The sequence below is a fragment of the Sciurus carolinensis genome, chromosome 10, assembly GCF_902686445.1.
Source record: "Sciurus carolinensis chromosome 10, mSciCar1.2, whole genome shotgun sequence".
Classification (NCBI taxonomy): domain Eukaryota; kingdom Metazoa; phylum Chordata; class Mammalia; order Rodentia; family Sciuridae; genus Sciurus; species Sciurus carolinensis.
The window spans coordinates 25,043,459-25,070,261 of NC_062222.1; the positions used below are offsets into that span (position 1 = coordinate 25,043,459).

At 34.3% G+C, this 26,803-nt stretch overlaps 1 protein-coding gene across 1 annotated transcript in view; it reads right to left on the bottom strand.

Moving 5' to 3' along the window:
• Iqcm (IQ motif containing M) overlaps positions 1–26,803 on the bottom strand; it is a 319,309-nt gene that overhangs the window by 129,271 nt on the left and 163,235 nt on the right. Inside the window, 1 exon segment of the mRNA XM_047565986.1 lies at positions 25,231–25,365. Coding sequence (XP_047421942.1) covers positions 25,231–25,365 — 135 coding nt within the window.

The window sequence follows — 26,803 nt, forward strand, 5'->3', positions numbered from 1 at the left end:
ACAAAGAAGTAGGTATATCCTGGTAAAACTCCCAAGCTCCAAAACTAAAAACAGAACTCTTATGTGATTTCAGACTAAAAAATGCAATGTCTTTATCAGTACAACTTATAATAACAAAAATACCACAGACTGAGTGGATTAACAAGAGCCATTTATTTCCCACAGTTATGAAGTCTGGGAAGCCTAAGTTTAAGTAGCAGCAGATCCACAATACCTGAGGAGGTACTACTTCCTAGCTTACAGACAGTGCTTTATGCCTTTATCCTCATAAAACAGAGTAGAAAGAAGAAGCAAGCTCTCTTCTCTTCTTATAAAGATTCTAACCCCATCCAGAGGGCTCCACTCTCATGATCAATAGGCTGTATCTCCAGATACCATCACACTGAGAATTAGAGTTAAACATGAATTTTGAAGAGACACATTCACTCCATAGCACACAATTACTTACAAGGGAAAAAGAATCAGGCAGGGATTGGATTTCTCATTAATAAACATGGGTAGTTAAAATGACAGTGGAATAAAATCCTCAAACTGCCAAGATAAAGGAACATAATCCCATACATTTATGCACAATCAAGGAAGATGATCATATATAAATATATATATATATGAAAAATACATATTTATGAAAATGTAAGAATTTTGAGACCACATTAACCATGTATTCCATCTGAAGCCGATGATCAACACAAATGAATCAGGAGAAAAACCACAAGGTAGAGGAAGACAAGAGAGTAGGCAGTGGTGAGCAATACCCAGGTAATATCTACATCAACATTTCTATACAGATAGATGGGTGAGTGTGTAGATGGAGGAGTTAATCAATAGAGTGCTCATTTGGTTGATAGATTAATAGATTGAAATAAAAAGAGATAATAAGAAAGAGATGGAATTTCACATAAAGTAAATACTATTTAAGAATCCTGGAAAGGAATACTAATACTCCAAAGGATAAACAAATGATCTTTAAGTAAAATATTTACAACTATCGCTGCAAAACCAGAGTCTGAAAGGGGATACAGGAAAAACTCTTAAGCTAAAAACAGCAAATAGAAATAGTAACCTGTTCATGCCTAACTGCAAATACATGTCAGATTATGATTAAAGAGATGAGTCATTGATATTGATTGAGTAAAATACTTCAGTAGAAATCATCAGTTACCACAGGTAAAAAGACTTCAATGACTTTGAGCAAAAACCAGTTACAAGGGAAAGGAGGAAATGACAAAAAATGATACATAATAAACTTGACCCAATTGATAACGTGAAATCCAGTTATTTACAATTTACAATACACACACACACACACATACAAAAGAACATTTTTAAAAAGTGATAGAGAAATATAAAAAATAAAGTTTAGGGGAAAGAAATACCAGGCAAATCCAAGGAAAAAAATGAGTTGGAGCAGCAATACTAATTGTGGAGATGGTGGCATTTAAGATTAATCTCAGTAAACAGAATATAATGGCAAAGGACAAAATTTATGAAGAAAATATGATAATCATAAATATTCATGTACCAAACAAGATAGCAGCTAATTATGAGGTAAAATCTATTCAAATTATATGAAAAATTGATTGAAAATTCATAAACATTTAACAAATTCAATAATGAACAATTTTACTCATTTTCAGAACCAGACATAACAGTAAAAAAAATTTTAAATGGCAAATATGTAAAAAAATTAATTTTTGTGGCAAATAATTCTGAGAAACCTACTTAGATATGGTGTTTTCTCTATATCCACAATTTTTTTCTTTTCTTTTCTTTCTTTCTTTGTGTGTGTGTGTGTGTGTGTGTGTGTGTGTGTGTCTTTTCTGTTTTGGAACTGGGGATCAAACCTAGGGCTTCACGTATGCAACGCAAGCATTTTGCCACTGAGCCACATCCTAGCCCCATGACTGTTTTCTTTAAAAAAAGCAAGCTAAATTTTATATATTTTCTGGACATAATCCAATTATATTAGAAATTAAAATATAAAGTGAATTAAATAAATACTTGGAAATTCAAGATACACTTCCAAGTTAACACCTGGGTCAATCCAAAATTCCATTTCTAAATGTATGCCATCAAGAAGTAAGTGTCTACGTCCAACAAAAAAATACATGAATCTGCTTAAGTTGTAAAATTACTCTGTGGTGACACCTGTCAGTTTGGTGGTCACCTCTGGGGTGCTGTACTCACTGAGAAAGGGCATGAGGGGATCCTCTGGGGGCATGTACATGTTCTATATTAATCTAGATGGTAATTACACAGGTAAATACATGCAAAATTCATCAAATGTATACTTATGATTTGTGAACTTTAGAGTATATGTTATACCTCATTAAAAATAGTTAAAATAAAGAAAATGAAATTAGCAAACTGCTAAGAAAGGAGTAAAAAAGAAGTACGTTATATGAAAATGACTAGAATAACTAAAGTTGTACTTAGATCAATAGCTTTGTATTCTCCATTATTAAGGGATAACAACTACAAATAAACTTAAAAACTCATCTGATAAAAACTGACATTAATGAAAAAGAAAACAAAAAATAAAGTTATAAACCCAAATGCTGGTGGTTTGAAGTAACTGATAATGTAGGGAATCCTTGTGAAGAACAGATAATATAAAACAGTAAGGATGCGAAAGGAGTCATAACTTGTAGAGGAAATATTAGTAGAAATTATGAGACTATTTTTAAAATGTGATTGTAATACACTTATAAACCATAAATCAATAATTTCCTAATTTCCTAAAACTAATATAAATTACCACTATTAATTCAAAAAATGGGAAATTTGATTAAAGCAATTAAAGTTGATTGAAACAGAGATCAATGATCTCCCTTTTGAAAAGGAACCAGCACCAAATGTTCCTAAGGTTTTACCTAACCTTTAAAGAACAAATAATTCTAGAATTTTAATTAAACTCTTCTTAAGCATAGAACATAATGTAAAAATCTTTATTTTATAAAACCAATATGAGCTGAACTGTAAATCTTGATGCAGTCATATACCAAATTATTTACACAATATTCCCATTTATTAAAATGGATGAAATATTCAAAACAAAATATTACCAAATAGAATTCAGCATGCTCCTCACTATACCAATAAAGTATGTTTAATTTTAGGAAAGTCACTACAATGCCATCAAATTCACCAAGGAAGCATACTAAATTGAAATATTGACAAAAAACATGCGATCAATGAATCTTAAATCTTCAACAGACTTAATTAAGCAGCTATTCTTAACAAAAAATTTAACACAAAAGCTACATAGATCAATATAACAGAATAAAAGGTCCTTCCCTAGATCTAAGCTTGTAGGGGTATTTAACACAGTTGTCAGTTGCTAGACAAGGGTAGGTTTCAAGACCATTTATTAGCTAATATTTTCATTAGCAAACATCACACATACCTAGATGGTATGGGTCAATCACTTGCCTCTTGATGTAGTTAAGAGATGATATCAACATGTGATGTATGAAGATGCTACCAGTGTAACAGATCACACAGATATACAATAAATGTGTTTATACAAAATGTGTTTTTACATAGCAGGAGTATATACTAAAACAATGATAGTGAGTACACAGACCAGCAACAGTCATTTATTACCAACTATACATACTACACATAATTGCATGTGCTGTGCTATTATAAGTATGGCACTGCAATAGGTCTGTTTATACCAGCATAACCACAAACACATGAGTTATGTGTTATATACAACCTTACACTGGCTGCCTAAAGCTTCAGGCAATAGGAATTTTTCAATTTCCACAGTGATTCTATGAGACCACTGTGGTGTATTCATCCCATCAATGAATCTCAAATCACTATGTAACACATGTCTGTAATCAGAAAAGTATATTTCTCTAGTGATTGAAAGATAGTATCAACAGATACAGGTGGATGTCCATCTGGGAGAAAACAAAGTTAGACCCCTATTCACACGACACCAGGAACAAACTCTAGATGTATCAAAGATATGTAAAATAAAATAATAATTTAATAAAATCAACTGGAGTAGGCTCTATAGGTAGCTTAGAATTTAGAAAACTATTTGAAACAAAAAGGATATACCAATGACATAAAGACATACATTGATTACAAAGAAATTAAAAGTTTTATATTAAAAAAATAATAAGAGGCTATAAGTGGTCATAAAAAATATGACAAATGAAGGATTGATAGACATAACAGAGTAAAAAGCACCTTAAAATCAACAAAACAAATAAAATAGAAAAATGCAATATTTGCACATATTTATGAGATACAGAGTTTTGATTTGTAGATATATTGAGAAGTGTTCACCTCAACTCACAAGTGTTCAACTCCGTCACCTTAAACTATAAAATTATAAAACATATACAGGCAATTCATAGAAAAGCCAAATGAATATAAAGGGTAGGTAAATTCATAGAGAAATGTAAATTAAATTAAATTAAGATTAAATCATTTCACATTCATCAAATAGGCAAGGCTATTTGCCACTGGGAATTTATAAACAAATGCTATACCCACACTTCACTCGTGAAATTATTAAAATTTTTATTGTTCGGTACAAATGTAATTTTGTTTTCCAAATATTTTCAATATGTGGTTGGTTGCATCCACAGTTGTGGAATCCACAGATACACAGGAACAACTGTACTTTTCAAATTTAATTTAAATTTTCTGATTTACAAATGTATTACATTAGTACAAATGTCACATATTTATGTGACACAAGCTGATGTTTTGATTTGTATATATAGAGACAAGTTCAACTCAGAGTAAAGAGCATATCCATCACCTTGAACTTCTATCATTTCCTTATGATAAGTACATTTGAATCCCTCTAAGTATTTTGAAATACACACATTATGGCCAGTTTACTCACCTTGCTGTGCCAAAGAACACCAGAACTTATTCTTCCTGTCAAACCATAACACTGTATCCATTGACCAACCTCTCTTCATCACCCTCCTTCCCTGTTATTTATATCATCAAAACATTTATTTTTCCACTGTGAAAAATAAGAGCTATACAAATGTAAAAAATGTCTCTTCCTGAAATAGTATGCAGCCTACTTCATTATACAAATGAAAATTAAACTAGATAAAATGAAATCTCTGTGTAATCACAATGAGGGACAAATCCATAGGTTTAATTTATTTAAAAAATTTTAAAATACTATCGTGAAAAATGCTATGAGAATAAATAAAAGTTAATATTGTCTTTGTTGATTGAACAAATTTGTAAACATTGGAACTAGAATCCCACAAAAACACTTAACGGCAATATTTTAATATGTAAATTGGGAATTCAAAGGTTCATAAATAGAACAAAAAGTAACCATCCAAGCATACTTTTGTTTTTATTTCTGTTGTTAGTTTCTATACATTTTGCTTGTTGATTAATGTTATATTCCACTTTAAGGAAAACACATAAAAATTTGCAAATAATCAATTCTATTATTTATTTTGATATCTCAGGAAAAATAATTACACATAAATTTGTTTGTATGAAATTTACAGATCAGCACAGCAAGGTGAAGTCTAGTTACATGCCAAGGTACTTTCCTATCTGACTTCTGGAATTATGATCTCAGCAAGAATTCAATTATAATAGTGATACCAAATGGAGAAGTGAATCACCAGATCTACTTACTATAAGAAGATCACAACTATCATTCCCATCAAGTAGGAAGCACTAAACTAAGCATGATGCAGGCCACTTTTTCCAAAACCAGTTTAATAGTTGAGTCCTATCCCCAGAATAGGAAGGAGTAAAAACACAAAGTGATTAATATTTATGAACTTGAAGGTGTGTGTGTGTGTGTGTGTGTGTGTGTGTGTGTGTGTGTGTATTTCCCCATTTTTTTGGACTAAATATTTTTGACTCCTCCAATTTATGTTGACACCATAACCTCCAATATGGCAGGACTTTGGGGGTATAATTAGCTTTAAATGAGATCATGAGGGTGGGTCTTCCATGAAGGGATTAATGTCCTTGTAAGAAAAGGCAGAAAGAGAGTTCTCTCTCTTCCTTGTGAAAAAAAGGCAAAAATGCAGCCATCTTCAAGCCAGGAAGAGGGCCTTTGTCAGAAGTTGAACCTGCTAGTCCCTTGGTCTTCGGCTTCCAGAACTATGAGAAGTAAATGTCAATTGTTTAAGCCACCAAGTCTATGGTACTCCAGGAAGCAGCCTGAGTTCACTAAGACATCTGCCAATCTCAGCAGGTACTATTCAAATTTGTACAGGAGCTAGTAAGGTGTCAAAAGAGAACTTGCCTCAGGTTATACTGCCAGTTAGTGGTAGGACCACAAAAAATAAAAACAGCCCTGTCTCCTCCAGCTCTCCCATGCCATGCTGCACACAATCATGCAACCAGAGGACAAAAAGGAGTGGTTTTCTAGAGAGAATGTCCAAAGACAAATGCCACTTTCCTCTCCTGACTTTAGCAATCCACCCGGTGGCAGCATGTCTTCCTAGCCATCCTGCACATAGTAGATACTTAATTATGTTGCTTAGGTATCCTCTTGAGAGATTATCTTTGATTTTAAACGGAATACTCAGCCTTTTCAACTGAAGCACCATGTAGAACTCAAAAGTCTTCCTTGCTTGACATTCTATCAAATATCACTTCTAAATCCTGTGAGTTAAGGCATTAAAGGGTTTTGTAAAGTTACATATCTTCTGCAAGGCAAATAATATCACGTACCTATCACAACCATATCAGACATAAAAATACAATTAAAACAAACTTGAAAAACACTGAGGTCAAAGGTAATTATCCAATTTACTCAGAAAGCCTTGAAAAAGTGGGTTACTGGAGAATCAAGTGCTTGAAATGGGAAATTAGATAAGGAAGAAGCAGCCTGAGGAATTCAGATAACAGAAAACAGAAATGAGAACCTTGGGTACAGGAAATGAGGATGACATTGTCAAAGTTGATGAAGGAGTCCTCAAAGCAGATTTCTCATACCCCACAGTATGTCTGAGGCTCCTTTCAATCCTCCACCAGTACTTCTGACCTGGTGACACCTGACAGGCAGTGTGTTTTGACCCATGGAAGCTCTCTGAACCAACCACAGTACCCGGCTTGAGCCGAGTCCTAGAGGAACATGAGGAATTTTTCATGTTAGAAACAAAAATATTTATTTTTATTCTGCTACACTGAAAGAAAATCATCAGATACTGCATATTGCTTTAATAATGGAAGAAGTAGCAAGAAAACAAAAGTAAAGAGAAATCAAGTACAGTCACAATATATAATGAGCAAGATTTATTATTAAAAGCAAGTATGTGTAATATTTGGGGAAGAATACATTTTAAAAGTAAGCTTTTCTTCATCCCACGTGTTCTGGTTTTGAGTTTTTATATTGAATTACTTCCCTTAGGTTGGAGAGTGACTTTTTTTCCCATGAAACCATAAGATCTCATCCAATCTAAGACTCTGATGGTCATGCACAGGGTATTTCCCTACAGGCCATACCATAGCTGTAGTGATGTTTCCCTTGGTCTGCAGAAAAACTGATATTACTTCCAGAAGTCCAGAACACTATAGAGAACATTTCTGACTTGGGCCAGTTTTCAGTTGTAAGAACTCCAAAAGGTGAGGAAATGGTCTCTCTGAGAGGTTCCTGAATCTCAGTCTCATTACACCACTGTAAACCTTGCCCAAGCTTCATGCTGTCCCATCAGGACCCCACTGCAGAGCCTCCAAGTCAATCTCTGTTTCTACTAATGTGCCCCAAAGTTCACTCATACCACTCTTAATGGCCATTCCTTTCACAATGACACCAGATAAAGTTTCTCCATCACAAGTGAAATAAAACTCCAATGTGCCTGCAGCCTCCAAAGTCTTCCATAATCCAGGCCCCAGGGATCCTGGGGATGCTTCTCTTCACTCCCCCACTTCCTGCCTTGGTTCTGGCCACACAGCTTACTTGTGCCCTCAGCATGGCCTCTTACCTTACACTTGATCTTGCCGCAGTCATCTGCATGGATCCCTCCTCATTTTCTGTGGTCCCTGTTTAAACAATTCGTTTGAAAGGGGCTTATATTTTTTTTTTGATCATTCCATATTAAAAAAAAAAAAAAAAGTTCTCCCCTTGTGCTTCATTTTCTTAGCTTGATTTATTTTTCTTCTTAGCACTTATCACTGATTTGATATGGTATTTTTGCCTCTCCTGGTACATTGAGAGTCTAGGAGGCAGGGAACCTGCTTTATTCACACTCTACTTGGCAACTTCGAATAATATTGGGATATGAAAGGTTCGATGTCGAATGAATGAATGATATATAAAACCATACTGATAGGAACAACAGAGCAGATAAAGAATGCACAAATGGACTGCGCAAACAAAAATGGACCTGGACAACAAAAATGTTTCAAAGTATATTTGTTATGAAATAGTAATGATTGCAAAGGAAATGAAAATTTAGGTTAGACTCTAAATTTATTAAATCAATGTAATTTCTCTTAGTACTGTACTACTGATAGTTGCCATCTGGGGCATAGCTCAGAAGATGATTTAAATACAGGTACAAAGAATAAAGAAAAGGTTAATAATTTTTTCAGGAAGATGTATTTAGGTATTGTATTATCTACACACACATTTGCAGTAAGTCAGTTAACATGGTGTCTGTTTAAATTATGAACACCACCAGGTTGAGAAAAAGCAGAGGCACACATTCCTGGAAATGCATGGGTTACTTTGTTTTATGTTTTCTATGTAATTATCACATTGTTTTTCTGGGGAGGGGTAGGCTAGTAACATTTGGAACTTATTTGCAAGGGTATCTTAGAAATATTTTTTTAAGAAAAATTTCCACACCTCAAGCATACACTCAATATAATTTAACAATATTGAAAATCATGTGAAACATTTGTACCCAGGATCAGCAATGACAGAATAAGTAATAAGCTTGTAACAACAGGATGGATTTGCTCCATGCATTATGTAGGCTTCCATAAAGAACTATTTGGTACTTTCTCTTGGTTTATATGTGGTAACACGAGTAATGTCACCTCTCAGGAAGTAACAAGTGTTACCTATCAGGGATCTGTGTGATTCGCCAGCTCTGAGCAAAGCCCTAACTCATTACAAGTGGTAAGAACAGATGTTAACAAGATAGGCATTTGAGAAGAGATCTCTCTCAACTTTTGCAAACTACTTAGGTCTCAAAACCTGAAAACCCTAAAAAAGATTCAAGAGTACTATAATCCTTACTATTTGCTTCCTTCTTTCTCTTTCTCCTTCCCCCAAAGGTGAACACTCCCTTCTCTTCCTGTTTCCTTTCTTCCCTTCAACAAATATTTATCGACCTTCTTTAAATGTGTGAATCCTGCAGATTCTAAAAACTATAAGATAATGAGCCCATCCTCCAGGAGCTTACCATCTACTTCAAAAAAGAGGAAAACATTTACCAGATGTAAAGGTAAGATAATCAACATTTTTTATTTCAATGCATCTGTCATCAGAAATTGTTACAAATAATAATTTCTTGGATGTAAGCTGGCAGGCAGCAGTTTTTAAAATTCTTTTGGGTCCTAACAGAATTAGGACCCAAAGAGGTGACTGCATACAGCTTACCATTCTGTTTCATTTTTAACAATCAGAATAACACCCCTTGTTAATATCTAAACATTTTCTCTGATTAAACAGCTCATTTCTGCTGACTCTTAATAGACACTGGCCTGATAGTGTTTATTAACCTTCTTATCAACATGTTGTTTACAGCAGGTATCTGATGAACAGAACTGGTCATCCAAGGCTCTCTGGCTGTATGACAGAGTAGCCTGGCCCAGCAGCAGGGCCAGCTTCTCTATCATCTCATGTATTTGAATTCTAATCTGATTTAATTTCCCTCCCAACTTCCTTTCTTGTTGGATGACTCATACTTGGCTGGCTTCTCAAGTGTATCCTAAATTCTCCAGCCCACTCCAGAAAACTATTTGAATATTCCTGTATCGATACAGCCTCAGGATACATGAAGGCTGTTTTTCCCTTACAGACCTTAAAGACAACATGAAAACTAAATAAACATAGGAGCAACAACATGCCCTTTTGGGGCCCAGTAAACAAAGGTAATGCTGATAGACACCAGGGGCCAACAGGCATCTCAGTGCCTCCAAAGCAGTACATGTGCTGCACATCTTTCTAAGCCCCATGCTTAGGGTCATATCCCCAAACACACAGAACACTCAGATAAGAAATTGTTACCTGAGCCATACTATAGAGCTCTACCTGCAGGATTCCTGACATAGATTTGGAAAGATCTTAGGAGCTGGATTTTTTTGGAGGGTAATTTTCATTCTTTGACTCAAGACGAGAAAAGAAAAAGGAATCATCTATGTTGTATTATCACTCTATGGGCATATGCTACCTGCTTATTTTTTTTTTCCCATTCCACTAATTTGAGAGCAAAGTAGGGAAGATTTTCCTTTTGTGTTTCTTATCTAAGAACTGGCACATATCCTTCATGCTGGCGTGACGAGTGCCACCATCTTCTTTCTACATACAAGGTCCCATTCTATGAACTGACTCGTATCAGACAGCAAGAAAGATAAGGTCCTGGAAAGATTGGAAATCAAAGGGCTAGTGGAGACAGCAAACCATAAACAAGTAATGTGCAATACATAGTGATAAATTGAGTAAAGGGAAATAGATATTAAAGATATAGAGCAACATTGGTTTAGACAAAGGGGAATGAAGGGAAGGGAGGAGGATGGCAACAGAAAAGAGAGTGGAATGAACAGGACATAACTCTCCAATATTCACATATGAATACATGACCAGTGTAACTCCACATCTTGAATGACCACAAGAATGGGAAGTAATGCTCCATGTATGTTTGATATGGCAAAATACATTCTACTGTCATTTATAACTAAAAAGAACAAATAAAAAATGTTAAAAAATGAAGTAATAACACCATATGACCCTGTGGGATAAGCCAAAGACAATTGGTCTTTCTGTAATTTTGTGTTAAAATAGTCTGAACCAGAACAAAGTTCACAAATTCAAATTCTCTATTTCCTGACTAATGAAACAGTGTGTGCACCCCTAGATGGGGACTAGTTTCTTTGTATTATAAAGTCATGTAAATATTATCAAAAGGCATTTGCTTGAATCCAGAGCAACAGTAAAGTCACTTTTGCACCTGTTTTCTTCTATTAGAGAAAAACATGATTCAAAAAAAAAAAAAAAAAAAGCCAGGCTTGGTGGCACATGCCCCTGTAATACTAGTGGCTCAAGAGGCTGAGGCAGGAAGACCACAAGTTCAAAGTCAGCCTCAGCAAAAGCCAGGCACTAAGCAATTCAGTGAGACCCTGTCTCTAAACAAAATACAAAATAGGGATGGGGATGTGGCTCGGTGGTCAAGTGCCCCTGAGTTCAATCCCCTGTACCCCCCCCCCACAAAAAAGAGAGAGAGAGAGAACAAGGAGAGAGGGCAGAGGACAGTGGGGAAGGGTAGACTCTTTCACAGAGGGAAAGCCTTCAGGAGCAATTTGTATATAAGCAGAAATATAAGTCAAAAATGAGCCATGAGGAAAGAACATTCTAAACAGAAGAGACAATAGGTACAAAGAGTTTAGTGTGTTTTAAAAAGTCAAGTCATTTCAAGTTATTAGCCTGATGGGAGTGGAGTGAACAGGAGAGAGAGGTAGGAGTTCATGTCAAAATGGGAAGAACATGTATCATTTTATTTACATTTTATTCTATCGTAATAGGAAGAAACTAGGGAAGTTTTAATTTGAAGTATTTCAGGCATAGAAAAAGAAATAAAGAAAAAAAATGATCATCATCTGTGTGTCTAGCACCCAACCTAAGAAACACTGCAAGAGAAATCTATCTCCTTCATATTCCACAGTAACAATAATAATAAGGTATTTAAAAATGGATCCAACAAAAAATTGTAAGATTTCTTTTAGGGAGGTGTTTTAGTCAGCTTTTTTGCTGCTGTGACTAAAAGCACCCAACCAGAACAACTGTCGAGGAGGAAAAGTTTATTTGGGGGCTCACAGTTTTAGAGGTTCCAATCCACAGACAGCAGGCTCCATTCCTCAGGACTCCTGGTGAGGCAGAGCATCATGGCAGAAGAGTGTGGTAGAGGGAAGCAGCTCACATGATGATCAAGAACAGAGGGAGAGAGACTCCACTTCCAGATACAAAATGTATACCCCATAGCCATGCCCCATGAACCACTTCCTCCAGCCACACCCCACCCGCCTCCAGTTACCACTCAGTTAATCCAAGCGAGGATTAATTCACTGATCAGGGTAAGGCTATAACCTAACCATTTCTCCTCCAAACCTTCTTGCATTGCCTCACACATGAGCTTTTGGAGGACACCACATCTAAACCAGAAGAGGATGAAAAGTGGAAAAACCTTATTATAAAAATTTGAAAGTTTAATAAATAGATAACCTATTAATAAAGAAAAAGATTTATATAAAAAAATCAATTCTCTACAAATTATCTTGATATAAACTGCATTTTTAGTGAAAGTGAAAGATTAATTCTCATACTTGCATAGACCTGAGAAAGCCTAAGGAGTTCATTCTACCTGGCACAAAAGTTCTATCACTTATTTTTATCTTTAGAATTCTGAGTGAGAGTGATATAGAGGATATCTTTTAATCGATTCAAATTTCTTTTTTACTTAAAAAGAAAAAACTAGGTGCCTTAACTTTCTTACAATCAAATTATTTAGTACTCACTTTAAAACTTATTTTAATTCGTTAACGTATTATGAGATATTGGTTCAGATCCACTCATTTAAGTGACTATTTAATCTTAGGTGTAAATCACAACACTAGAAAATATGCACAATTAATATGTATACAATCGCTTTTCTATCTTTTTTGATTATTATGATGAATTAAACTCCAAAAATAAAATCTAGAAAAGAGTAAGTGAAGGTTCTGATGTCTGCCTTTATTCTACATAGCTATCAGTGCTGATGGATATTACTAACTATAATACACATACTATGCCAGTGGGTTTATGTGTGTATCAGTATTTACCTCAATAGGAGACAAGTGCACATGAAGATGTAACTGAAAATCTAGTCCTTTATATCCAAACAACTGAATAACATAAGCTGAAAGAATGATTGATCCCTCATCCTGCTAAAAATATATAAACATTGGCAGATAAGGAATCACTGGCAGGAATATTTCCAAAGAATAAAAACCCAACGTCATTTATAGTAGGAACGTAACATATTTATGCTAAATGCCTGAAAAACTATGCCCCAAAGTTTACTTCATAAACATCTCCATGCAAAGACCAGCATGACTTACAAAAGATGTAGTTACACATCAGAAGTCTCATGTTGATTTGAACATGAAAACAATCAGTGTTTTAAATTTGGGAACTCGAAATACCAAAATGAAACTCTTAAGTGGCTTATCACAGCTCTACAGGTTAACGCTACAGAAGTAAGCCTTTCATACTAACAATTGGCTTCAGTGCTGCCAAAAAGGCAGCTTCCAGCAAAAGGTTTGGTTTAACAAATCTAAATCATAAGCTTTCATTTCAATACCACTAATCATTTATATAGAGCATGATGGGCTTCACAACATAGCCTCATGGTGTGTAACTGAGCAATGCATAAATTCTTTTAAGAGCTTGAATCAGAAAAGTTCAAAAATTTTCATTACTAAAGGTGACTTAAGAAGTAGACTGAGAACTGCAAAATTTATTCTGACCATAAAGGGCTGAAAACTACTTTAAGTCCTTCGGAAGTTTTCACTTTACTATGGGAATTAACAGGACTCTGGATCAAGACAAATATCAAGAGAATAAAAAAAGCTTTTAATGCAATGTTTATAATGTTGAAATGATTATGCCATATTAAAATTTTGCATATCATAAGAACTTGTGATAAAATATTTTGTATTAATGTGTCTTTCATTTATCAGAGACTTGCATAGCAAAGTTGTTCTCCTCAAGGAGTTTATATTCCTGATATTATAGTAATTTAATCATATAAAACAAAGACTTGCCAGTGGATCTCTCCATGTTAGGAGTACTGGATGTGTAATCTTAATAAATAGTGATCTAACAAAAGGAGCTTAAATTTGCTCTCTAACAGACTTATGAAAGTAATTATACGTTTATTGAAGTTACACCAGGCTCCAACCCCTGCTGTCCCTGCTGTTTCCTAAAGATGGTTATTTTCTACTTAAAGAAAACAGACAGACTTTAGAAGAATAGCTGGTGTTAAGTAATATTACAAAATTTAATCAGATTCTCTGTGCAGCTTATATAACAATGGTACATATATTTCAACCCAAATATTAAAAGACTCAGAGGTTTTTAAAAATGCAATAGCTAATTAGCGTAACTTACTAATTGGAGCAACAACTCACATGACTGTAGGGTAGGACAGGAAAGTGGGGGAAAGGGGAAAGTCTTCCACGAGCCACAATCATTTTCAGGGCTTTAACGTAGCCTTCATTAGGGTGAAAAAGAAGCCATTGACAGTCAAATAATATAAGATGAGACAATATGTCAAAATCATCTTTTAAAAGTGTTAGGGGAGATAGCCTGCAGCACTGTAGGAGCAGCTGCTTGGATTAGGTAGCTAAAGCAAAGTGATGATAGACAGACCTTTCAGGGTGCTCTCTGGCTCCAGGGTTTGGTCTCTAGTTTACCCAAGGGTATTCAGTTCTAGGGCAAAGTGCTCCAAGAGCTCCTACTGACACATACTTATTTATATTCAAAATCGAATTTGCATTGTACACTTATAAACACTCATATCCAAAAGGCAGATGATAGGTGATTAAGAGACACAAAAGAATGAAAATCCTCTAGGAATCAGAATGAGCACAATCTCTCTGATTGACCAGGCATTTCTTGGCCAGCAGGGTCACAGTAACACCATGCCCCTTCCAGTCACCCACTGGGCAGTCAAAGGCTTTCTCATACTCAGTGATGTCAGCTGACCTGGAAATTCTAACCTGCCTTGCATATAATCTCTTACGTGTTAAACCTTTTTGTTTTCTTTCCTAGTTAACTCCCCTGCAATGATTAACCACTTTCTGTAACCTTCCCTGATTCTAAGCTGAAGATATAATTAGTGTCTGTATCATTTCAACACTCCATATGCATGTGAATGGATGAGCACCTGGAACTTCTAGCTGTGTATGTATGTGTCCTTCTGGTTATCATGGCAACTCTGAGACTTTTGAACCATATGTCATTTTGTAGCACATGAGTGCTCAAGAGATGTTTGTGGGATATATCTGTAAACAGCAACTTCGTCAAAGAAGGGTTTTGGGTTGTCTCAACCAAAGGCGGCAACTATTTAGTATGCTTTTAGGCATTTCCTTTCACTTTATGACTTATCCCTAAAATTATGACTGAGAGAATGTGCTTTCATCTCTCATAATTGAAAGCAGTAGGGAATACCTAGTAAATACCAACAAAGAGGCACTGTGCTGCACAAGGGTTGTACACCCCACTGCCAAAACCTTTATATCTTTGTGATACAGAGTCTACAGATTCATGGCCCTTGACAGTAGAACCCTCCAACAGGTAGGACAAACATCAAATGATTCTCTCAAGGGATCCAGTGTTGTATAACACAAATACCACAGATCCTGCTAAAGAGCCCATGGCAGAAAAGTTCTGGTGACTCACTTTATTAAGGAAGTGGAAGTGACAGTAGAAGAAATATTCTCACTGCCAGACTTTGGGTACCAGACTTTCCCAGTATTAACCACAGTCTAATCTTTTCTGATCATATGATTTTTTGCTAAGAATTCTACCCATGTACCTACCTCCATACTTCTGAGCATTCCCTTCTTCTTTAGTGAATAAATATAGATCACCAGGTCCTAGGCTCTACTGAACTGGTGCATGATAAGAACTGTAAAGACCTGAACCAATATCAGTATGCCTAAAATCAGGACTATCATTCATAACCAGCCATCATGTGATGCTAAATTTATTTGAAGAGGTGGGTCAAACTCACAGTCACTCCACTGACAATATTCATAACACACTTGCTCAGAAATAAATAGAGGAAACCTACAGTTCTGCTAGCCTGAGGTGCAGACCAAACAGAATTGGGACCAAACAGAGTCCTGTCATAAGTTTAAAAGGCAAATTCTGGAAATAAAAAGGCCATAGAAAGGCATCCCAAGATAAGTGAGAAACCACAGGAAACATCCAAGAGTGCCAACAGAAAATAAAATAAGAAATGGACGTGGAAACTGAATACTGAACGTGCTCTCCAATCCACACACAGATCCACAGGCAGAGGGTGGGAAACTTAGGAGGTCAAGGTGTTTAAGTGAATCTTCTGCTCAGTCATTGGCTGACCCCTAGCAGAAACCCTAGCAGAGCCACTCTAATGAGATTAGAACTAAAATAATGATAGCAGAAAAATGAACAACCAAATGCCAAGGGGGAAACAGATCAGATTCCATATATTAATCCAGGCAAGTTCCTATATAAAGAAACTTTTGGACCAAGGGGAAAAGTCAGAGTTGCAGAATCAGTCATATAAAAGAACATGACATTTGTCAGTAAATGGATGGAACTGGAGACTATCATACTAAGTGAAATAAGCCAATCCCAAAAAAACAAAGGTTGAATGTTCTCTTTGATATTCCGATACTGACTCACAATGGCAGCTGTGGGGGGTGGGGGGGGGTGACTCTCTGGTCACCAGACTAGACAGGGTGGAGTTGGGGGAAGGGAGAAGGGATGGGAATAGGAAAGACAGTAGAATGAATTGAACATAACTTTCCTATGTTCATATATGAATACACAAACAGTGAAACTGCACATCATGTACAACCACAAGAATGGCAAGTTATACTCCATGTATGTATAATAAGTCAAAATACATTCTACTGTCATGTACAAATAAAAAGAATGAGTAAAAAATAAAAATAAATAGATTGCTAAAATTTTTTTAAATGTCCAGTATTCAATAGTAACAAATAAAAATGAGATATGTAAAAAAATTGAAAGAGAGTCAAAAACTAGCTCTGGGAGTACTCAAGTGGTAGATTCAGCAAAAACCTCAAAGATACTACTACAAATATTTTCAAATAATTAACATAAGCTATATTTAAAGAACTAAAGAAAAATATAATTAAAAATTACTCAAAAATAAAAATTATCAAGAGAAACTATGGAAAAGGACCAAACTGAATTCTAGAGTTAACAAAATGAAAAATTCACAAAATGGCTCAGTCACAGATTTGAGAAGGCAGAAGGAAAAAAATAGTGAATTTAAAGATAGATCAATAAGCATTAGCTGATTTAAAGAACAAAATGAATAAAAATTTAAAAATAAATACCCCCCCCAATAAATAAATAGCCTCAGAGACCTCCGGGACAACTTTAAGTATACTAATATAAAGCTTGCTAACATGAATAGATTGGAGAAGGAGAGAAAAAGGTAAAGAAAATATATTTGGCTGAAAAAATGTCAAATTTAATGAAAAATAGTACTCTACAGATCCAAGAAGTTCAATGAACCCCTAGTGTGAGAAACACACATGAAGGTATCTACAACTAGACACAAAATAGCCAAAATGCTGAAAGGCAAGAGCAAAAGGTAACTATGAAAGCAGAAAGAAGAAACACCATACACAGGGAACAAAAGCAAGAAGGATGACTGACTTTCCAAGAGAATCCATGGGGGTCCAAAGGCAGTGGAGGGACATAATCAGAGCACCGACTGAAAAATAAAACTGGCAACCAAGAATTCTATATCCAGCAAAACTACTCTTCAAATATGAAGGTGATAAAGACATTTCCAGACTTAAAGAGATTAGAGATTCACTGTTAGAAGACCTACTGAAAGGAAAAGACACCAGATGGCAACTCATATCCAAAGAAATAGTGAGAAGCAAAGGAAATAGTAAATGTATTCATATATATAAAAACTATATGGAACTGCTTTCACAGTTCTTCTCTTGACTGCTTTAATGATGCATGATTACATAAGGACATAAGTATAAAACTATTGCTAGGTTTATAAATTTTATATATGTAATACATATGACAGTTATAGCAAGAAGGAGAAGGAGGTCATGGAGCTGTACTGAAGCAGTTTTTTCATTTAACTGGAATTATTTTAATATCAATATGAATAATATCATGATAAATTAAGATGTATGCTGAAATCTCTAGAGGAAACATTAAAAATAAAATTTTAAGTAGAGGTTTTAAAAATTCCCAGTGTAATTATAATGGTCCACTGAAATACTTGTATACGATGCTAAAGAAGAAATTATCAGGCACGCAGGAACAAAGAAGATAGGAATGATGTAGAAAGCAACCTTCAAATGACAGACATAAATACAACATAAATACACATTCTACCAAATGTGAATGAACTGAAGACTCCAATCAAATGGAAGAGCTTGTTAAATTGTACAAAAGCAGCAAGATCAATGTTTATGCTTTTGATGAGAAAAACACTTTATATTCAAATATGCAAATAGGTTAAAAGAAAAAAATCTACCAAAAAATAAGAGCTAAACAATAAAATTTCTGAAAAAAATATAGAAGAAAACCTTTTTTATCCTGGGGTAGTTAAAAATTTCTTGTATATTTAACATATTAATGAATTTGACTTCCTAAAAATTTAAAACTTGCTCTTCAGATATACTATTGGTAAAATGAAAAGAAATAACAGAGCTTAGTAAAAATATATATACATACATAACATCAAATTATATTATTTGGTAAATAATTTTTATTCAGAATAAAAAACATAATGAGAAAATAAAGCTCTCAATTGAGATAATATACCATACGGTACATTATGGTACATTCTGAAGAGGATATGGTGTATCCTCTACAAAAGACACACAAATATTTCCAAGCATATGAAAAATGCTCAATATCTTTAATTATTAGGGAAATGCAAATTAAAACCACAAAAGGATGTTCATAACAAAAAGGTTGGAAGAACCCCCGAATTCATTAGCTGATGGCTGGATAAACAAAATGTGATTTATCCACACACTGAATATTATTTGATAATAAAGTATTGATAACATACTACAACATGGATTAACCTCAAAAAAATTGCTAAGTAAAAGAAACCAGTCCTAAACTACAATTATATGATTCTATTTACAAGAGATTTACAGAAACATAAATATATAGAGACAGAAAGCAGATCAGTGGCCAGAGTTGGTTTTAACAATTGGGATTGGCTTCCTTCTACCCTCACAACCATCTCAGATGCCTGAAATGAAACTTCTGGAATATGGACATGAAAATATTAAAAAGCAAGTCCCTGTAAAAAACAGCAAGTCCATGACTGAAATTTGTGCCTGCAACCTCTGTACAATGTGATCACATTTTGATTATATTAATAAAGAAGATAAATTGCCAAGCACGTTCCTCAAATGTTATTGGTGACACTAAGGGACTCTTTCATAAACAGACTTGTTTATCTGTTCTAGTTGAAACAGGGTTAGTAGTCTCAAGCACTGTATACAATGGTAAAGAAGAAAGTATCATAAAATTGTCAGTATTATTTGTTTCATCTTTTGTTTTAGTGTGTATTTTCAAACATTTTATAATAAGAATGTGTTAAATTTCACTCTTAAATGGTTATTTAAAATAACAGTTTTATAGCATGTTGTCCCTGATACTTCTACATTGTTTTGACATCAGAATTTGCCAGTCTCTCTTTTCCTATACCCAAGGAATCTTCTATTATCTTTTTTTAAAGGCCTTTTGAATCCCTTCTCCACATAAGTAAAACTTTATTGTTGGAGTGCCTGTTCCTGTGAAAAAATGTAAGAGGAAAATCTTTGTGTGTTTCCCATGTAAAAACATAAAACCATATCTATGGTAATAAAGTAGCAGAAAAGGTAGCATTTCCAGCTTGTGGTAGACAAAGCTATACTCTGAGGAAGAGGAGGTCTTCAGTAAGGTTATGATTTATCAACCACTAGTCAGGGACTCTAAAATTATTCACACCACACCTCAGGCAACAGCTTCTTCAGACACAAAGGATGTTTCGGGTTAAGTAACATATAAATAAATTCTATGTTTTGGAATCTGAGATTTTTGTTTGTTTGTTTGTTTGCTTTTGTCTGGGGCTCCACACAAAATGGACTTACCATCACGCTGAGTTTCTGATCATTCTAATTGTAGAAAATGAACAAAAAGTTTAATTTACATGTTAGGAAAATCTTCAAAATTCAAACTTCTGCAGAATAGACAGATGTGTGATTAGATAATATACATGCACAATGCATTATTTCCTTATTTTCAGTTGTGTTATTTTCTATTGTCATTAGTTTCATTCATTTGGGATTTAAGTGAATATAAGGTAAAGGTTCTCAAGTTTGTATGGTCTGCAGCCCTTAACATCAGACTACACACAGCTCGAAGTTGCTTCATTCTCCCAAAGGAAGATTTTCAGATGAAAATCATGTCCTCAGTCACAAATTCTTTTGTTACCATAGTGATAAGAATAAAGAATGAAAAAAAAAAGCTAAAAATACCTGAAGACATACAGACAGTTTTAGGAATGTGACCTACTTGGTGTTGTACACTGAAGAAGTTAATCAACTGAATTAACTACATTTGCGTTAGGTGAAATATTCTACTGGATGAGAAAATGCGTAGGTTGCACATCTGTAGCTATTATCTCCAATCAAAGAAGTCAGTATGAATGAAGATGACTGACAATCTAAAATGCATAAAATCAGATTCTCTTAAAAATGGAATATATATTAGTAGCAAATAGAAATCCAATAGTTTGGTTCCCTTTTTCATAAGTTTTATTTTCTTTCCATTACTTTAGAATATTTCCTCCATTTAAGTGAAAGAAGTAAAAGCTTCCTCTGCACCAAGAGAACTAGTTTTACTGAACAGAACAATATAATTGGATATAGAATTAAAAAGTTGTAGTGGACCCTTTCTCAAAGAGGTATTTAAATAAAAACAATTTTGAAAATTCTAACTTTAATAATCTTAATAGATTCAATCATTTGCAGAAAACCTACTATACTGCAAGGCATTAAGCAAGTAGGAGAAAGATGAATAAAAGGAAGTCCCTGCTGTCAAGATGTTTTAATCATCCAATTATATTTTCATAATACTGATCTTTAAAATTTCTCTACATGATAAAAGGAAAAGAGTATTGACCTTTGATTGAGGGTTAAAGTTTGAGCTCATCAATGGGTTTAGAAAGTCTCTAAGTCTCAGTTCTCTTATCTACAAAATGAGCATAAATGAGAATTCCATCTACTTTAGCAAGGTCACTATGATAATCAAAAAAAAAGATACATGAAGAAGCTAATGGATGACATTTAATACAAAATCTCTATGAGTGAGCATCCAATGGATTCAATATTTAGACATTATCAAAATAAAAAATAACTGAAAATGATTGTAAGAATATGGATGTGCAGGAATTATTAATGAATGATAACAGCAAACATTTATTGAGCACTTACAATGGCTCACATATTTTACATGAATAATTTCATTTAAGTCTCACAATAGTCCAATGATGTAGGTATACCTTCATTTTATAATGGAGAAAAAGAAGCATAGGTATAACAAACAGCTTGTCTGGACAGATAGCTATTAAGAGGTAAAGTCAGGAAATAAATCCAGGCCAGTTAATTCCAGAGCTATGCTCTAAATCTAACCCATTATGATGTAGCCCAAAGTAATCAGTAGAGGAAAATATCCCTATGAAACTACTAACTTGAAAAAAGCCTTATATTTAAAATTACTAACACCAATTTGTAATCTTCTGAAACACTTGATAGTTTTATTTCACTTAATTTTAAAAATTGCATTATTATAAAGAAAAATAAAACAATGTAAATGTAAAACAGCAAATGCATTATATGACAGATTATTAGTCATAAATAATGTGATAAAATATATTTATAGCTTAGAAACATTAAAAGTCAAAAAATCAGATATTCCAGCAACGTGTAGAAAATATTAATTTTCATAAAAAATAAAGTAATTTGCACAGGAAATAAAATGGAAAGATAGAAATCTGATATTAACAAATGTTATTTCTTAGAAATTTTATATATTACATTTCCCCACATTTCCTATATTCACTATTTTTGTCATTACGAAAAAATTTTAAAAACAACCTGAAATGCAAAGTAATTTGGATGCTGCTAACTGTTCAAAGTACTAGGAAAACAGCAATGGCAAAGCAATGTTGTAGGTAAAGAACTGGGTAAATCTGCACTAAAAATAAAGCAAAGGGGCTCCAAAAATACAATGAAGCGATACAACATTAACGTCTTTTTTGCTTTTTTTGGGTACCGAGGATTGAACTCAGGGGCACTCCACCACTGAGTCACATCCCCAGCCCTATTTTGTATTTTACTTAGAAACAGGGTCTCACTGAGTTGCTTAGTCCCTCACTTTTGCTGAGGCTGGCTTTGAACAGAGATCCTCCTGCCCTCAGCCTCCTGAGTTGCTGAGATTACAGGCATGTGCCACTACGCCCAGCTCAATATTGACTTCTGACTACTCATACCTTCCTACAAGTGTGAACCCTTTCCCTATATCAAAAATTGTTCCTCAAATGTTTTTGTTTGTTTGTTTACCTTTTCTTCCTGATTAAATTGTGGACAAATCTCTAAACATGTCAGAAAGTCACAGCATTAGTATAGTAAAGAAAAACTAATATAAAGTTATTTGCATTTTCCTACACTAACAAATTATTTGAAAACAAAAGTTTAAAATTATTTTATAATGGCATCAAGATAAATAAAATACTCAGGAATAAATTTGAATAAGGAGGTAAAATATCTCCATATTAAAAACTAAAAGACACTGATGATACAAAAGATAAAAAAGATAAAAAGGAAACTAATGATACAAAAAAAAATGGAAAGACATCCTATGTTCATGGATTGGCAGAATATTATAGTGTCTGTGCTACTGAAAATGACCTACAGAATTGATGCAATCCCTAACAAAATTTCAAAAGCATTTTAGGAAAAGCAAACCTAAAAATTGTATAAAAACACACAAAAAAATTCCAGATAATCCAATCAATTTTGAGAAAGAACAATAGAACCATCATACTTTCTGATTTCAAATGATATTACCAAAAAAAAAAAAAAAAAAAAACACCTATGGTATAGGCAGGAAAACAAAGAAGTCAATGGAACAAAATAGAGAGCCCACAAATAAGCCCACACATATTCAGATAATTCATCTTTGACAATGGTGTCACACAATGGGGAAAGAAGAACATTTTTGGCAAATAGCATAGAAAAAAAACAGATATCCTTAGGCAAAAGGATACAGGACCCTTATCTCATGCCATATAAAATTAACGCAAAATGAATTATACTCAAATCTAAGCTCTGAAACCATAAAACTCCTAAGAGAAAGCAGAGGGGGGAACTCCTTGACACTGTTCTAAACTAAGATTTTTTTAGATATGATCCCAAAAGCAAATAAAACCAAACAAACAAAAACCACCAAATTAAACAATGTGGGACTATATCAAACTGAAAATCTTCTCACAGTGAAAGAAACAACCAACAAATTGAAAAGGCAACCTACAGAATGGGAGAAAATGTTTGTATACCATATGTGTGATAAAGCATTAATATCCAAAGTATAGGAACTCACATAACTTAATAGCAAGCAAACCACAAATAATTCAACTAAAAATGGGTAAAGACCCTGAATAGACATTTTTTTCCAAATGACCATCAGGAAAATATAAATCAAATTCACAATGAGATAGCAACTTGCATATGTTATGATGGCTATTATTAAAGAGACAAGAAAGAAATGTTGGTGAATACACAGAGAAAAGGGGACACAGGAGCACTGTTGATAGAATTGTACATTGGTATAGCCATTGTGGAAAACAATATGGAAATTCCTAAAATAATTAAAAACAAAGTTACCACAAGACCCAACAAACCCCTGGGTAAATATCTAAAGAAATAAAATCAGTATGTCCAAGAGATATCTATACATACATGTTCACTGCAGCATTAGTCACAATAACCAAGGAATGTGGCCAAGACATACGTGTCTATCAAGGGACATATGGATGAAGAAAATGTACATGTACAAATGGAATATTATTCAGTCTTGTAAAAGAAGGAAATCATGTTCTTTGTGACAACAGATAAACCAAGAGGACACTGTGCTAAGTGAAATAAGCCAGACATAGAAAGACAAATAATGTATGAACTCCCTTATTGGTGGCTTCTAAAAAATTGTTCAACTTAGGAAAGCAGAAAGTAGAATGGTAGTTTCCAGGGGGAGAGTATTGGGTGAGATGGGGAGATGTTGGCTAAGACATACGACTTTCTTTTATAGAGTGAATGTTATGGAGATCTAATATACAACATAGCAATCTATGATACAAGAGAAGGGAGGAAGAAAAGAAATAGTTGATAATACTGTTTTGTTTACTTAAAATTTGTTCAGAGAAGATCTTAAGTGTCCTCACCCCCTCACCTACACACACACACACACACACATTTACACAGGGCAACTACAAGTGATGCTAGGTGTATTAACTTGATTGTGGTAATTATTACACAATGCATATGTATATCAAATGATCATATCATGCAACTTGAATATTTTTATTTGTGAATTACATTTCAACAAATCTGGGAAATAAAAGAAAAAAACTGAAAAGAATCTTAAGGAATTAAGGAAAATTCATTGGTATTTCCCACACCCTTGTGACAATTCCCACCACTCTTCCAGTGTTCAAGAGAAAAGTAAGATGCTACTCCAAATACATTGTTAAATATCCTCAGACAATATTATCCTTTCATTTATTTACTGTTCAGGAATTATTTTCTAAAGGTAATATTCTATTGTATTGAAATAGTTTATGATGTTTTTATGGTTAAACTTAACTATGTTCATCAGAACCAAAGGTAACTATCCAGGAGAAAGATTATTAGCATCAGTATTTAAAATTTTATCATTTAAAATATACAGAGCTATGTGGAACTTGTTATATCAAAATAGATATTTTAAAGTTATAAAAGTTAAAAAGAGTTGTATTAACTCCTTTTAACCTGCCTTCCTTCATATGTATTAAACTCAGATACAAAGAAATTTGAGGAAATTGACTTTTAAAACAAATTTAATAAGAGTAAGAGAAGAAAGGTATGAATGAATTAACTAATGAAGAAACAAGGAAGAAAAGAATGAAGTGAGAAAATAAGTGGAAAGAGAAGAAGGGAAAGGCAGAAAAGAAACCAGATACTACTTACCTTTATTGAACAAGTCCCAGTACTCATCAACCTGTTTCTGGGTTGGGTAATGACCACATTCTCTAAAGTACTTAAGGAGCTCACTTCTTTGTAATCCCTGGCAACATTCTCTCTTGGCAAACATTGTTTCATAGACTGAAATTCCAAAACAGTAAAAGAAAATATGTTCTTTATAAATAATATACCAAGTGCAAGTCACCTAAAAGGTTCATCTGGATTTGAAGAAACTTTAACCCCAGGTTTATTTTCCCATCCACTGACATGCCTCCATGATTTAAGAAGCCTGCTGGCAAAGGGGCAAAGGCAGTGAGCCCCCAGCTGGCACTGCACAGTAGTCAAAGTCTACTTCCTGGACTTCCCAAGGAAAATGGGCTCCGAGATTCTGATTTCATTACCCTATCTCTGCCAATGCTCCAACCATATCATAAAACAGAGCTTTATAAAAATTTTCTTTTCAAATAAGATGTATTCGTTACAGCTTGGATATGAGGTGTCCTCTAAAAGTTCACATGTGAGACAATGTAAGAAGGTTCAGAGGAGAAATGATTGGGTTTTGAGAGTCTTAACCTAATTAGTGAATTAATCCCCAATGGGATTAATTGAGTGGTAGCTGGAGGTAGATTGGGTGTGGTTGGAGGAAGTGGTTAATTGGGGGCGTGGCTATGGGGTATATATTTGTACATGACCAGTGGGGTCTCTCTCTGCTTTCTGGTCACCATGATGTGAGCTGCTTCCCTCCACCACTTTCTCCCGCCATGACGTCTAGCCTCACCTTGAGCTCTGAGGAATGTAGCCAGCCATCCAAGGACTAAGACCTCTGAAACCCTGAGTCCTCAAATAAACTTTTCTTCCTCTACAATTGTTATGGTTAGATCTCTTAAGTCACAACAGCAAAAAAGCTGACTAAAACAGTATTCATCATGCATATTACTGGGATTCATTGAGGTATTTCAATATATGCATATGACAATCAAAAACAGCCTCCCTTTATCTACCCTCCAACTCCCTTTCCCAACCTCCAATAATCACTATTTTACATTCATTGTCCATTTTTTAAGTTCCACATATGAGAGAGAACATGTAGTACTTGACTTTCAGTATATGAAATTTCATTCAACATAATGTCCTCCAGCTCCACCCATTTTTCTGTAAATGACAGGATTTCATCCTTATTTGTGGTTGAATAATACTACATTGTATGATATATATATCTATATTATGTGTGTGCATATATATATATATATACATCCATATATTCATATACATGCAATGTGTGTGTATATATACATACTCACACACATATATCACATTTTCTTTGTTCATTCATCTGTTGATGGGCATCCAGGCTGATTTCATATCTTAGCTATTATGAATAGTGTCACTATAAACATAGGTGTATAGGTATCTCTGTGGCATGCTGACTGTATTCCCTTTGGATTTACACACTGAAGTGGAATAGCTGGCTCACACAGTAGATCTAATTTTAGTTTCTTGAGCAAGCTCCATACTGTTCTCCATAATTGCTATACTAATTTACATTCCCATAAACAGTGAATGAGGGTTCCTTGTTTTC